Source organism: Tiliqua scincoides, chromosome 10 (genome assembly GCF_035046505.1).
Source record: "Tiliqua scincoides isolate rTilSci1 chromosome 10, rTilSci1.hap2, whole genome shotgun sequence".
NCBI classification, from domain to species: domain Eukaryota; kingdom Metazoa; phylum Chordata; class Lepidosauria; order Squamata; family Scincidae; genus Tiliqua; species Tiliqua scincoides.
In genome coordinates this window covers 27,386,290-27,401,465 of record NC_089830.1, presented here as the reverse complement: position 1 = coordinate 27,401,465, position 15,176 = coordinate 27,386,290, and the positions used below count along the sequence as shown (strand labels likewise).

Here is a 15,176-nt window from a genome sequence, read left to right as displayed (position 1 = left end):
TGTGGCCACAAAATCACAGGACTGTCCGATTGCTCAATGTTCTGCATCCTGATTCTGATAAATTAGAAATGATCACAACATCACTTTTCCTGGCCTTGAATTCTTCTTTTTTTCCAGGAGGGTGAAATTCCAACCAGGCCAGTCACATTCTCACTGCTGGTTAATCTTCAAGCTACATGACTGCAGAAAGTGCCATTGTGCATGTACAGAGTTGGCTGTACATTTGCCCTGGCATATCCCCCCTCCCTTCATCCTCTTTTCCTCCTGCTCTCTTCACCCTGGTGCATTAAACAGCCTCTTCTCTGTCCTTTGGTGAGCCTTGGAAGTCCCAGGAGTCGGTTTCCAAGCCTTTGACTTTTTTTTCCCTTGCTGCATGGCCTGCTTAAAGGGCCAGTGGGTCTTTTTTCAGTCCTCTGCCTGTCATTTCTTCAGCACAGCAATCCCTCTTTCTGCCTTCCTACAAACTGCACCCCCCCCCCCACACACACACCTCTTGCCCGCCAGCCGCCTTTCTCCTGGTGTCTGGAATAACTGATCTGTTCCAGACACGGGCTCAAGATTTTCCTGGGGTTAATTTTAGCTCCTTGGCCTCCTTATCGCAGCTGCCACACAGGGGCCGGGGAAGCCAGAGCCAGGGGGTGACCACCTCACAAGTGTGTGTGTGGGGGGGGGGACCCACAAAGGCACATGACATCAGGTCAAAGGAACTGACATTCCATCCGAGTTTGGTCAGATGCCACATCACGAAGTGCGGTTCCTGCCACAAAGGGCCTCGGCCACACTCTCTAAACTGGGTCTCCTCGCAAGTGGTCATTAAAGTGAGGTTTAATTTTCTAAAATGGAGTCACGTCTGTCAAGGCGAGGGGAGCAGCATTTCATTCCCCTCCACCCCTTCCTCTAGAAGCAGGAAGCCGCTGGAGGAGAGAGAGCATACTGGAAGCTTCTTTGGAACAAAAATCAAGAATCTGTTTATTAACGCATTTTATAGGCTGGGAAGAGAAAGATGCGGAAGAGCCCAGTGAGAAGGCTTGGGGGGGGCGGAGATCCACAGTCTGAATTCTTGTACAGGCCAACAATTTACTGGGTAGGAAACAGGCCAAGACACCTTAATGATCCCCCCTCCCTGTCAGTAGAGACTCCTGCCTATAAAGGCAGCTTTATGGTGGGCAAGAAGGTGACATTATTAGTTCCAGACAAAGGTTAGTGCGGATTTCAAATCACCCCTTGCAGGGCTGCAAGTCGACACCTCCATTAAGAGTGGCAGATCTAACCCAGCCACTAAGGCCAGGCCAATCACTGGATGTCCTTCCACCCTTGGAAACATCGAATACAGGAAGGTGAAGCAGAGGCTGCTGGCCGTGTCCCTTGAGCAGGCCTTCCAAGCCAAGAACCCTGCGTGTTCCACACTTCTCTTGAACGACTGTTGTTGAAACCCACTTTCTGGACTGCAAAATGTTTGATGTCAGTGGAAACTGCATTGGCTGGTCTCTGAACGTTGGTTGATTCCAGATGCTCCCTGGATGGATGCTTGAGTTTGAGGACGGTTGGTGTGTCTGCACATGGGCTTTCACTCACAGGCGCCAAGGCAGGGTGCTAAATGTCAGCCCCTTACCTAGGGATATGCTAGTGGCAGCTTCCATCACTTCTTCGCCTCCTGCTCCCTGGATTCAAGAAAGAAGAGGGGAACAGAGACACTCTAGTCCACCACTCTTCTCTCCTCCACACTGCCACTTGGTTCCCTTCTTCCTTTTCAAATCCAGGCAGTGGGAAAAAGGAGAGGTGGAAACAGGCAGGGCCTCTACCACCCCACTTCCCTCCCCCCTCCCATTCTCTAAGTTTCAAAATGAAGAGGAGAATAAAGTGGAAGAGGAAGTGTGGAAGACAAGAGAGTGGTAGGCTAGAGCGTCGGATGGAAGTGCAGCAGAGAGGAGAGTGGTGGACTAGAGTGTCTTCAGCTAAGAAAGGAATACAACAGAAGCATGAAGGGGAGAAGTGTAGTGTGCTGGAACTGTTTTTGACTGATTTGTGTAGAACTAGCACAAGAATGCAGGTGGTTTGGCTCAAAAGTGCGAGAACAGCATGCAAAGTGGATGGAACTCATGAAAGTACTTCCTCCACTTCAGTACTTCCCCCTCCTTCCAAAGTGCTCAGGGCAACATGCATGAGGTTTGGTACGTTTAACCTTCACAATGGTCCAGTGAAGCAGGCCCAAAATTAAGCGTCATGGGTAAGCAGGAATTTGAACCCAGGCACCCACCCAACCCAGGTCCAACACCCCCCACACGGCTCACTCTCCAGCTACGTGAGGCTTGTTGATGGAAATGCACCAGAAGTGATAGTGTGACAGGTTTTGATTAGGACACGCCGAGTTACCCAGCCAGGATCGCCTGCATAGGAAGCATGACGGAGCTGCAGTCCCCAAGCACGGCAGAGGGTGTCTGGAGCAGGGTTGCAATGCTCAGAATTCCCAGACGTGGAGCTCGGAGTGCCATTTCAGTGGAAAGCCAAATTTGCATGTACTTGGCACAAGAACCCGGGGATGGCAAGGAGGGAATCCCACAATTTGTCCAGGATTTCTGTGTCCATTTTTCACTCCATCCTGCTATTTTCTTACTTATGGCACCCCACTGTGGCCACATATGGCACTGCACACAGGGATGGAAGAACCCGTCTTAGGCAGTGCTTCTCACATTTTTAGCACTGGGACCCATTTTTTAGAATGAGAATCTGTCTGGACACACTGGAAGTGACATCATCAAGCTGGAAAATTTTTAACAATCCTAGGCTGTAATATATATATTACATTTTAGAAATGGGCTATGTCAGAATGCCAGATAAGAACATAAGAACATAAGAACAGCCCCACTGGATCAGGCCATAGGCCCATCTAGTCCAGCTTCCTGTATCTCACAGCGGCCCACCAAATGCCCCAGGAAGCGCACCAGATAACAAGAGACCTGCATCCTGGTGCCCTCCCTTGCATCTGGCATTCTGACATAGCCCATTTCTATAATCAGGAGGTTGCACATACACATCATGGCTTGTAACCCGTAATGGCTTTTTCCTCCAGAAACTTGTCCAATCCCCTTTTAAAGGCATCCAGGCCAGACGCCATCACCACATCCTGTGGCAAGGAGTTCCACAGACCAACCACACGCTGAGTAAAGAAATATTTTCTTTTGTCTGTCCTAACTCTCCCAACACTCAATTTTAGTGGATGTCCCCTGGTTCTGGTGTTATGTGAGAGTGTAAAGAGCATCTCACTTTCCACTCTGTCCATCCCCTGCATAATTTTGTATGTCTCAAGGGAGGGCACCAGGATGAGGTCTCTTGTTATCTGGTGTGCTCCCTGGGGCATTTGGTGGGCTGCTGGGAGATACAGGAAGCTGGACTAGATGGGCCTATGGCCTGATCCAGTGGGGCTGTTCTTATATTATTATTATTATTATTATTATTATTATTATTATTATTTATTATAATATAATGTGTGTGTGTGTGTGTGTGTTCTGCAGAAAATGTCCATGTTCCCAGTTGCTGTTCTGAAATTGTAGACAACAATCCCTTCTGAAAAGGCGATCAGACACCTCCGTGGAGGAGCAGTCTTCTGAAGAGGGGTTACTTAAATAGCTAAATAGAACCCAGTATAGCTAAAATAGCCAAGTGCAACCTCCATCTCCAGTTACAGTCTACTGCCAAATGCCAGTGGCTGGAGAGCGCTGTTGCTCTCACACCTGGCTTGCAGGCTTTCTGGAGACATCCAACTGGCCTGTAGAGAGCAGCAAGCTAATCTGCAAAGGCTCTTCCTACGTTCTGAGTCTGGAAGTCTCTTTTGCTGTACAAAAATGACCCCTTCATGGGCTCCCTCCTAAGATAATACCCTCTGGCAGTGATTGTACTTATGCGGTAGACCGAAACCCACCCCCCCACCTCTCTTTCATGCCCAAACTCAAGACAGCTCACAATAATAGGAAGTCCCATCTACGGCAGTGATTTTCAACCACCGTATCATGGCACATTGGTGTACTGCAGGCATTTGTGGGAGGGTTCTTTCTTAGTAGGACCACCAAGGAATGTGAGCTCCTCACCAGCAGCACGGTGTGCCTTGTACAATGACCAAAAACCGACGGTGTGCCTTGAGTTTTAGCACCTTCTCAGTGTGTCGTATGATGGAAAAGGTTGAACACTGCTGATCGAGGGCTGAGCAGGACTAACTGGTGGGACTCTGGAAATCCACCAGGGTCAGAAAAGACCCACACATTTGAAACCGGAGCCAATTCAGTTAGGGAGGCCTCTGCCTCTCCCTCCTCCGCTCCCTACAAGGTGCCCTCCTCCTAAACCGAGGCTCCCAGGGGTGCAATGGGAGGTGGCTTCCTTTTCCCCCTCCTTGCCAGGGCTGTTGTGCCCCAGGTGGCCAGCGGCTGCTCACTCCGACGAGAGACAGCGAGAGAGACACAACGGCTAGTCCTTGTGGTACGTCAACAACAGGTAGGAGCAGTTTTTCCTTGCGTTCGTTTGCCATCTCATTGACCTTGGGGCTGGCCCAGGCTGGAGGAAGTGCACTAGTAGTGCACTAGTGGTGCACTAGTGGTGGGTGCGAGAGCCGCTTGCAGGACGGGAATCTGGCCTCCTAAAATGCTGCTAAGGATCACCTGCTCAATCAGACCAAAGGGCTATCTATCCCAGTGCCTGGTTCCCAAGCGGGAGTCAGCCAAAAGCCCCCGGGAAGCCCCCAAACCAGGCAAGCAGCATGGAAGAGCACCTCCCTCCAGCTGGTTCCCAAAATCCGCTTTTGAAAATGGAAGTTCCATTTCTCTCAGATGGCTCATGGTTCTTATTGGGATAGACCTTGCAAGTTTCCTTTGTCACTTTGTCCAGCATTTTCTCTTAAAAAAAACAAAAAACACTGGTTCAATTATTGTTAAAGATGCTTTCAGTACTAAAAGATTTGAACCATCATATATCAAAGAAATTGTGCGTATACACAAAATTTGTGTGTATGAGTGTGTGTGTGTGTGTGTGTGTGTGTGTGTGTGTGTGTGTGTGTGTGTGAGAGAGAGAGAGAGAGAGAGAGAGAGAGAGAGAGAGAGAGAGAGATTTAAAATACAAAATGACACTGAAATCAACCCAGCCAAGTTCATTTTATCAGCAGTTGCAAATCCTTCTGAGCATAAACGGTAAACACTGGTTAGTATGGAAAGCTGTCTGGCTCTGCCGAGCCTTCATGTCATCTAATTGTTCTTAAAACATTTCTTGGGCTTCAGTTCCGGCGACGTTCCAAGCCTCTGAGACATAAAGACGAAGAGAACAGAGTCGCTCACCTCCAGCCGGACCAATGGAAGAGACCCAGTGTGTTATTGTCCTGTTTATCAATTATCAAATATCACCACCTTTAATTGGCAAGCAGATGACAATAAGCTTATGCTGTAGTCACCATTATATCCTTTGAAACAGAAGGGAAACAGCCTGATCTGGGCAAGACTAGACGCCAGTAACAGGTCCATCCATCCTGCTTAACAGCCAGGATGAATGCCCTCCTTGACTCCAGAGAAACCCTAAACCAAGCGGGTGCAATTCTGTGTCTGGATCACACCTCCCCTGCCAGCCAGTGTGTGCTGAACTTTTGAAATCTTGAAGATTTGCGTCCCGGGAGTGAGTGATTACAGGACAATCTGCTGAACCCCTACCCTGTAGCCGCTCATGCCTTCTGATATTTACCTGCTTAGGTAGCAGAGATGAGGGACCTTCTTCTCCCTTTGCAGCAGCTGCCAAGCTCAGAGAGACCCTGGGCACAGCTGGCGAGGGCAGGCACCTCAGAGAGTTGGCTCCTCCGCTGGGAGAGAGGGGGGAAAGCAGAGCATATCAGCTACGTGATAGCCGACACACCTGCTCACAGGTGTACACTCTGCACCTAGTCAGGAGCCTCCTGTGATGGCTGCAAATCTCCCACAGCTGGCCACTGGCCCTGAAAACCAGAACTGGGTTCAAATGGAGCCCCTCTGAGTCATCTGCCACCCCCAGACCACAGAGTAGGCCAGTTTCCCTGGTTCCTGGTGTTTCAACTCCCCACCCTCAGCGAACCAGTCAAGCTAATGAGACTGTTGATAGCCCCCTCCTTGGAAGAGAAGCCTTCCCACACAGGCACAGTGTGGCTGCTCTTCTCGCATGAGCCCCCCCTTCTCCCTTGCAGGGGGGCTCCACAATTAGCAGGCAGCTTTGAAGGTGGCTGGCGAGGGTCAGGCGCAGGTGGAGGTGGAAGGAAGGGGCTAATTAGCTGCCTCGCCCCCCAGCGTTCCCCTTGCCCCTCCTGCAGTGCTGCTAATTCCCTTTCCTCTTGGATCGCAGTGAAGCTTCTGGGCATCCCGCAGTTCCCTCGGTCAGGCCAAGCTGCCTGGGTCTCCTTCATCTACCCAAGCCTGTGTTTGCTCTCCTTCCTTTGCAACTTTGCCACCTGGGCAGGTGGATTTTGCACCCGTTCTGTGCTTTGTCCAGGCATAAGAGGCAGCTAACTGGAGTTGGCTGTCCAGATCTTAACTGGGAAATGAGCTCCAGCCAGCTTCATGCTGTGCTACAAATGCTCCTCAGAAGTGCCAGGCAGTGGCGTAGCTAGAGGGGATGCAAAGCACTAAGTTTTGCAGGGAGCCTACATTTTGCAAGCGGCCCCTTTGGAGCCATTCCGGATGGTGGGAGCAAACAGAGGCGAATGTCTTAGAGGAGGTAGTGGCAGGGCAGGGAGCTCTGCCCTGCTGGAGTAACAGTGTGCGTGAACCCAGCCTGGGAGTGCATTCCAGGAGGCAATGTGGGTCCAAAGTCACTTAGCTCCCCCCCAACTCATGGTCTTGTCTCTCTCTCTCTCTGGCCTGCCACTAACAGGCTGACATCTCACCAAGCCAGGAACCATGTCCAATAACATGGCTAAGATTGCCGAGGCCCGCAAGACGGTGGAGCAACTGAAACTGGAAGTGAACATTGACCGCATGAAGGTGAGTGCCCCAGCCCCCTCGCTGGATCGAGAGCAGGGCTGCTGCTCCGGATTCTGCAGGGCGAGGCCTTCGTAGCTGGGCACGTGTTGGTCAGTCTCAAGCACTGAGAACACTTCAGGTGTCCAGCACGTTGATCCGTGTTGAACAAGGACTTGCATCAGCTATTGGGGCTGAGGCTGCCTGGGGATCAGGCCTACCGCAGGGGGTGCGGCTGCTCTACCTTAACACAGATCAATGCAGAGTTGCACCAGCTACAGAGGCTGAGGCTGCAGTGTAGTAGTCTAGATGCCATGCTTACAACTGCACTCATACATGCTGGAACCCTCTCTCTCTCTCTCTCTCTCTCTCCATGGCAGGTGTCCAAGGCAGCAGCTGACCTACTGGCTCACTGTGAGGCCCACGCCAAGGAAGACCCACTGGTGACCCCAGTGCCCGCCTCGGAGAACCCCTTTCGCGAGAAACGGCTGTTTTGCATAGTCCTCTGAGCTTGGGAGTGGATGGGGACACTGCAGGCGCCTTCTACTTTGGGGTGACGGTGTGTGGAACCTTTTCTTGTGTCTTCGCTTGACAAGTTTTTTTTCAGCATTAAATGGCAGGCGCTCGGGGATGAATTGTGGGTGTGACGTGTGAACAAGGGATGTGTGTGTGTGTGTGTGTGGTATACACTGGCCACATTGCCTGTTAGTACTTTGGCCCACCATTGTGATATCTATGAATCCATTTTGACCCAGGTCCATCATCCGTATTCCACTGACACCCCCGTTCTAGCCTGTCTTTCTATTCACCTCTCTGTCTATATCCACCACCCCACCAGGTGTTTTGTCTAGAGCCCTGCAGCAGGAGTATTCTCAACTTCCATTCATTAAAAATCAAGTTACTAGCCCTCACCGCTGTTAAGAGTCAAAGGCGGAAGAAGCACATAAGGAGGGTATTATCTGCCTGGGGACAAGCTAGAATCTGGCTTTATATCAGTCACCTTGAAACCATGATTAATTTGTTTAAACAGAAAAGTTTCCCTAATTTAATGTCATTTTAATCCCTGCCACTGTCTCCCATAACTTTTGGGAATTCTGTGCTCTTGTCCAGAGCTGCTGGAGAGCTATTATGTGGGGGGGGGGGCAACACATCATGGATAGTTGGGGGGCAACACACTTGGATAGTGCCAGAATTTCATTCCATCTATCCTTGTTCTAATAAAAATTTCGTGATCTCTTCCTCCTGGGCCTCTTTCCTGTTTGCACAAAGTTCCAGAAATCTTCCTCCATTGCACATGTGGGCCGATTTTCCCAGAAGCAAGTTCTGCATTGGGGGGGGGGGGTTGCTTTTCTGTTGAACTACAGAAGAAGAGCCTAGCTCAGGAGTGGGCAAGCAGCAGCTCAGAAGCTGCTTGTTAATTTCTGGGTGGTTTGGAGCAGATGAGGGGACGACACACAAACCTCATATTGCAAGAAGCTGTTACAGAAACATTTGGGATTGCTTGAAACCTGGTTTGCCAAGAATGACATGGGCTGAAATTCCATCTCTAGTGCCTCAAGTGGCAGGGAGTTCCACATGGTGGAAACCACCACATGGTGGAAGCCACCACTGGCAGGGAGTTCCACATGGTGGAAGCCCTGATGCCTACCAGCCAAGACTCAGTTTATCAAGGACAACTCCCCAACAGCAGCAGGTAGAGCAACACTGGGATGTACCTTTGCATCCCCAAGCCTCTGTTTGGCTTGACGCTCACCTCTTCCCAACCCCAAGAAGGGGGGGGCAGACAAGTGTGAGCAGGGCCTGAACTCCTATTGCCCCCAAGAATTCTCTGTGCTCTTGCTTTGCTGACAACTCAAGCCACAAGCCTCCATTCAGTCCCATTAATGAGCCATTTTTCTTTATCATTGGACCAGTCGTCGCCTTGCTGGCTCCTTCCTGGCCTGGTACGTTTCATCAAAGCTTTCAGACCATCGACAGAAGAGCATCAGCTATACCAGACCTTTGTCTTCATGGGTTTAGTTTATCTCACACCACCTAACAGAGCAAGTCCACGTGCAGGGCTGGTGAAAAGCCACCAAAGCACGCTGGCAGGTTTACACCTGGAAGTGCCCTTCCCAATTCCACCCTGAAACTTTTCTCCCAATCAGCATCTGCCTCCTAGATTCAAAGGTGTTTATTTCTAATGCAATCAAACTGGACCTGAATTCAAACCCAGAAAAATGGTTGGGGGGGGGGGGGAGCTTTCAGGGGATGGAAGAGTAGAAGAGGAAGTGTGGAGAAAAGGCGAGTGGTCAGCTAGAACATCCATCCCTGGACTGGAAAAGAAAGAGAAGGACAGAGCTGAAGAGGAAGTGGGGAGAAGACAGGTGGCTAGAGCTTCTTCCTTATTCAATTCATGGAGTGGAAGAGCACACCATCGTATTAAAGGGGGCACCTCATTAGGTCTTGGGACAGCTCTGCCTCTTCCACCACCCACAGGGCGCCTACTGGTCACCAACTAGCTGCAGCAGATCAGCAAGCCATCATGGAGTCCAGGCCTCCTTTCCGCCATGGATCTCCCACGCTCCTCCTGTTGAGTCATCTCACACACACACACACACCCAACATAACTTCTCGGCAAAGATGAGCGAAAAAAATTGCTCAGAATTCCCCTGTGGTACAAATTTGGAGGCCGGGAAGGACATTGTCTGCCTCTTCCAACATCCAGGAACAGGCTGCATTAGGGATGAAACCGGGAGCTGTCACAAAGCAGTGGGAAGGTATCTTGGGAAATTAATAAATAAAAACGATAGTATTTCATAACCACGCAGGGTCCTGATCTTTGCAACTCCAGACTCCCAAAGCAGCAAGCGAACTGCAATCCATGTCCACACACCAGGAGGAGGAAAGCCATAAGGAATTGTCCGGGAGGATGGTGGGAAAGTATGTACATGAATCACAAAGGCAGATGGAAACTATTAAAGCACAAGAGGAAAAGTTCTCTCTCTCTCTCTCTCTCTCTCTCTCTCTCTCTCTCACACACACACACACACACACACACACACACACACACACACATTAACTCACAAACTATAGGTTGGGTGTGTAAGTTCTCAGAAGTGACAGAGCTGCACTATGTACCAGGCCCGTAGCCAGGATTCTAGAGATGGGGGACGGACGGACTAACTTTTCAAGTGGGGCAATGATGTCAGGGATCTCTATTGGTGGGCAAAAAGAAAGGATAAGTCTGGAGAAACATCAAACACCTGAAACTCCCCCAAATTTCATGAAGAGAAAATAATGTGGTGGTTTTTTTTTGAAAGATGCATTCATTAGCTGTCAAGCAATGTAACAATAATTGGCATAGAATAAATGCATATCTTTGTGCAATGGAAAATGTGTTGCCTACATAGAAATAACTTGCAACATATCCTTTCATTTACACACCAGTGCAATACACAGGCCTGCAACCCTGCAAAAGTAAAACATATCACTGTGATGCAGGTAGTATTTACTTGTATTGAAAGTGCCTATTTAACACCTATATAGCACCTAGTGTGTTGGCAACCTTCAGTCTCGAGAGACTATGGTATTGCGCTCTGAAAGGTGGTTTTGGAACATCGTCTAGTGTGGCTGAAAAGGCCAATTCGGGAGTGACAATCCCTTCCACAATGGGAGCAAGTGCAGTCTGACCCTGGTCTGTCTCCCTGGCTATGGGCCTTCCTTCTTTGCCTCTTTGCCTCAGACTGTTGGCCAAGTGTCTCTTCAAACTGGGAAAGGCCATGCTGCACAGCCTGCCTCCAAGCGGGCCACTCAGAGGCCAGGGTTTCCCACTTGTTGAGGTCCACTCCTAAGGCCTTCAGATCCCTCTTGCAGATGTCCTTGTATCGCAGCTGTGGTCTACCTGTAGGGCGCTTTCCTTGCACGAGTTCTTCATAGAGGAAATCCTTTGGGATCCGGCCATCATCCATTCTCACGACATGACCGAGCCAACGCAGGCGTCTCTGTTTCAGCAGTGCATACATGCTAGGGATTCTAGCACGTTCCAGGACTGTGTTGTTTGGAACTTTGTCCTGCCAGGTGATGCCGAGGATGCGTCGGAGGCAGTGCATGTGGAAAGCGTTCAGTTTCCTCTCCTGTTGTGAGCGAAGAGTCCATGACTCGCTGCAGTACAGAAGTGTGCTCAGGACGCAAGCTCTGTAGACCTGGATCTTGGTATGTTCCGTCAGCTTCTTGTTGGACCAGACTCTCTTTGTGAGTCTGGAAAACGTGGTAGCTGCTTTACCGATGCGTTTGTTTAGTTCAGTATCGAGAGAAAGAGTGTCAGCGATCGTTGAGCCAAGGCACACAAGGTCATGGACAACCTCCAGTTCATGCGCAGAGATTGTAATGCAGGGAGGTGAGTCCACATCCTGAACCATGACCTGTGTTTTCTTCAGGCTGATCGTCAGTCCAAAATCTTGGCAGGCCTTGCTAAAACGATCCATGAGCTGCTGGAGATCTTTGGCAGAGTGGGTAGTGACAGCTGCATCGTCGGCAAAGAGGAAGTCACGCAGACATTTCAGCTGGACTTTGGACTTTGCTCTCAGTCTGGAGAGGTTGAAGAGCTTTCCGTCTGATCTGGTCCAGAGATAGATGCCTTCTGTTGCGGTTCCAAAGGCATGCTTCAGCAGGACAGCGAAGAAAATCCCAAACAAGGTTGGTGCAAGAACACAGCCCTGCTTCACGCCGCTTCGGATGTCAAAGGGGTCTGATGTGGAGCCATCGAAGACAACAGTGCCCTTCATGTCCTTGTGGAAGGATCTGATGATGCTGAGGAGCCTGGTATGATGACCCTGAGGAGCTATATATAGCACCTATCTAACACTTATATAATGCCTATCTAGTACCTATTTAACACCTATCTAGCACCTATCTAGCACCTATGTAATGCCTATCTACTGCCTATGCAACACCTATCTAGCACCTATAGAGCACCTGTCTAACACCTATATAGCACCTATCTAACACCTAAATAATACCTATTTAATGCCTATATAGTACATATCTGGTGCCTATATAGCCCCTATCTAGCGCCTATTTAGCACCTACACGATGCCTATCTAACACCTATATAGCGCCTGTTTAACACCTATATAGCACCTATCTAAAACCTACATAACGCCTATTTAATGCCTATATAGCACCTATCTAACACCTACCTAGCACCCATCTAGCGCCTATTTAGCGCCTACATAATGCCTATCTGACACCTATATAGCACTTATTTAACATTTATATAGCGCTTATTTACAATCTATATAGCGCCTGTCTAGCACCTATCTATCACCTATATAACACCTATATAGTGCCTATCTAGCAACTATGTAACATTTGTCGATGACACATTGCTGATGCATTGATACATATTAAAATAAAATGCATTTACTTTACATAAAAGCAAGAGGAAAGATACGCCAGTCAAACACAGTAACGCCACTGGAACACTAGTTTTTTTTTTTTTTTTACAATATTCATTACTTTTAAAAGGCAAAGTACAGAAGATTTGAACTGACTGAATCTACCTGGTTGAGCTGAATCCTCCAGCTTTCTGAGTTGAATCTCCTTAGAATCAGGGGTGGATTCAGTGTCTGTATTTGGGAGGGGGCCATGAGCACTGCTTTCAGAGCCCAGGTCAACCAGGCAGGTAGCTGGTAACCAACCTGGGCTTATCGCTTCTTTGGACATTTGCTGGGCAGACAGACCTCGGTCTGGGCTCCCACCTGGACCTGGAGCCCAGGTCTACCTGCTTGGCTAGACCTGGGCTCCTGATTGAACTTATAGCCTACATAAGAACATGAGAAGAGCTCTGCTGAATCAGGCCAAAGGCCCATCTAGTCCAGCTTCCTGTATCTCACAGTGTCCCACCAAATGCTTCAGGGAGCACACAAGACAGCAAGACACAACCTGCATCCTGGTGTCCTCTCCTGCATTTGGCATTGAGGTAGCCTGCTTCTAAAATCAGGAACTTGCACATACCTATCATGACTTGTAACCTGTGAGGGACTTTCCTTCAGAAATTTGTCTAATCCCCTCTTAAAGGCAACCAACCAAGTTGGCAACACCACTTCCTGTGGCAAGGAGTTCCACAGACTAATTACACATTGGGTATAGAAATATTTTCTTTCGTCCGTCCTAACTCTCCCATCGCTCAATTTTAGTGAATGTCCCCTAGTTCTGGTGTTATGTGAGAGTGTAAAGAGCATCTCTCTAGCCATCCCTTGCATAATTTTATATGTCTCAATCATGTCCCCCCTCAGGCCTCTGTGGCTATTTGCTGGGTGGGTAGACCTGGGCTCTCGCCTGGACTTGGAGCCCAGGTCTACCTTTTAGTTCTCTTGTGTTCTCATGCGCCTTGTTCCAAGAACGGCAGTCCAGCCTACAGTCAAATGCTTATGCTTCCCGGCATATGGTGCTGGATGACTTGAGCCTCCTTTGCCTACAAGAAATTCTTGGCAGCCTCTTTGGCCCTCCGACATTTTGCTTCCTTGCTGGGGCCTCCTGTTATTCTGCAGTCAGATCACATTCCGCTCGAACGCATTGTGTCCTATTCAAGGCCAGATGGTCAGGTTGCCAGCAAGCAAGCAAGCAGCTCAATGGAGTTTCCTTGTCCAGGGCAAGGACATGAAGGGGTCTCCAACACCAACCCCATTGCCCTCAGGCTCCAGATTGCCGCCAGGGGGCTATTTGTTCCAAAGTTCAAAGCATTGCCCCCCAATGCCAGCTGCAGAGACTTGCTTTGTGTCTTTGTGGAAGGCTCCAGTTCCTTTAGGGATGGGAGACTCCAGACAGGCACCTGTCTTCCCCTGGGCAGGAGGTCTGCCTGAAGATAACAGAGCCTCCGTCTGCCTGAAGATAACATCCACAAGGTCGCCAGTTCGAGGCCACCGGCACCGTGCGACCTTGGAGCAGCTGACAAGCTGAAGCCGAGCTATTCCATCTGCTCTGAGCGTGGGAGGATGGAGGCCAGAATGTGAAGCCAGATCGGAATGAAACACCTGAATGTTGTGGTTCTTGAAAGATAGAACCTTCTTTCAATTGTAAAAATCCCTATTTAATAAGGGATTTAAATAAGGCCTGCCTATGTAAACCGCCTTGAATAAAGTCTTGAATAAAGACCAAGAAAGTCGGTATATAAATACCTGTTGTTGTTGTTGTTGTTGTTGTTGTTGTTGTTGTTGTTATTAATCCCCCTGCTGGCTTAGCTGGCCAACCTCAAGAGCTCTCCTTTTCCGAGTACCCCACAGTGCCTGTTACATAGAGCTTGCGGCTGTTGCCTGTGCCTTGGAATACTGCAAGAAGCCGAATACTCTGCAGAGAATCGCTGTTCTCTCGAGTTCCGAACGGGTTTGCATTTCTTTGACCAAGGGGCTACCATCCTACAAGAGTGGCCATGTTGCTGCCCCTCTAGTGCGGTACCCCCGACTGCTGCCTTATATCCACCACCTGACTTCCCAGTTTGATCCACAGCTCTTTGTTCTGCAAATGCCAGAACACACACAGGGCAACCGGTTTGCTGAGCACAGCAGTTGTGCCAGCAGTCTTTCCCAGAAGGGAGCAAGAGAGCACGTGGCTTGGACATTTTCCCATGTCCCTGCGCATCAATCAGCCTGTTGCCCCTGTTCCGGTTGCAGCTCACTCCACAGGAAGTCTAGAAAACTCGTCTTCTGCTCTGGAATTGGTCCAGAATCAAGACAGAGAAATCTTTGTGTTGAAACAGAATCTGAATCCCGAATCCTGGAGGGAGTGCTGCAGAGAAAGGATCTGATTCGCATCACCAGATAATCAAGGACGTCCTTTTCCACTCGGTGCCAGACGGTTAACCCGATTGGTTTGTTCCTCAAGCTCTTCACAGACAACTGATCTTCTGGTGCCATGATTTACAGGCAAGTAGCCACTGGGTTCCAGATGCAACCCTGCAACGCCTCTCAGGTCTAGGCTTTTGGCCAAGTACCCACCAGGGGAACCAGTATCTCTTGGTGCTGCTCGATCCGTTGTCCTGGTGGGTTGATGCTGTTCCAACTAGACAGCAACTGTTACCCTGCACATGCCTGATCTTGTTTGATCTTGGAAGCTAAGCAGAGTCAGGCCTGGTTAGTACTTGGATGGGAGACCGCCTGGGAATACCGGGGGCTGTAGGCTTATACCATGGTCTTTCTAGACTGAAGGTTGCCAACCAACCCCAAATTGCAATGCTGCAAC

At 49.5% G+C, this 15,176-nt stretch overlaps 1 protein-coding gene across 1 annotated transcript; it reads left to right on the top strand.

Annotated features, from left to right (window-relative positions):
- Positions 1-6,896: 6,896 nt before the first annotated feature.
- On the top strand, positions 6,897-7,465 carry GNG8 (G protein subunit gamma 8). The gene is made up of 2 exons (XM_066638836.1): positions 6,897-6,980; positions 7,337-7,465. The coding sequence occupies exons 1-2, from the start codon at positions 6,897-6,899 to the stop codon at positions 7,463-7,465; spliced, it is 213 nt and encodes a 70-aa protein (XP_066494933.1).
- Positions 7,466-15,176: the final 7,711 nt, after the last annotated feature.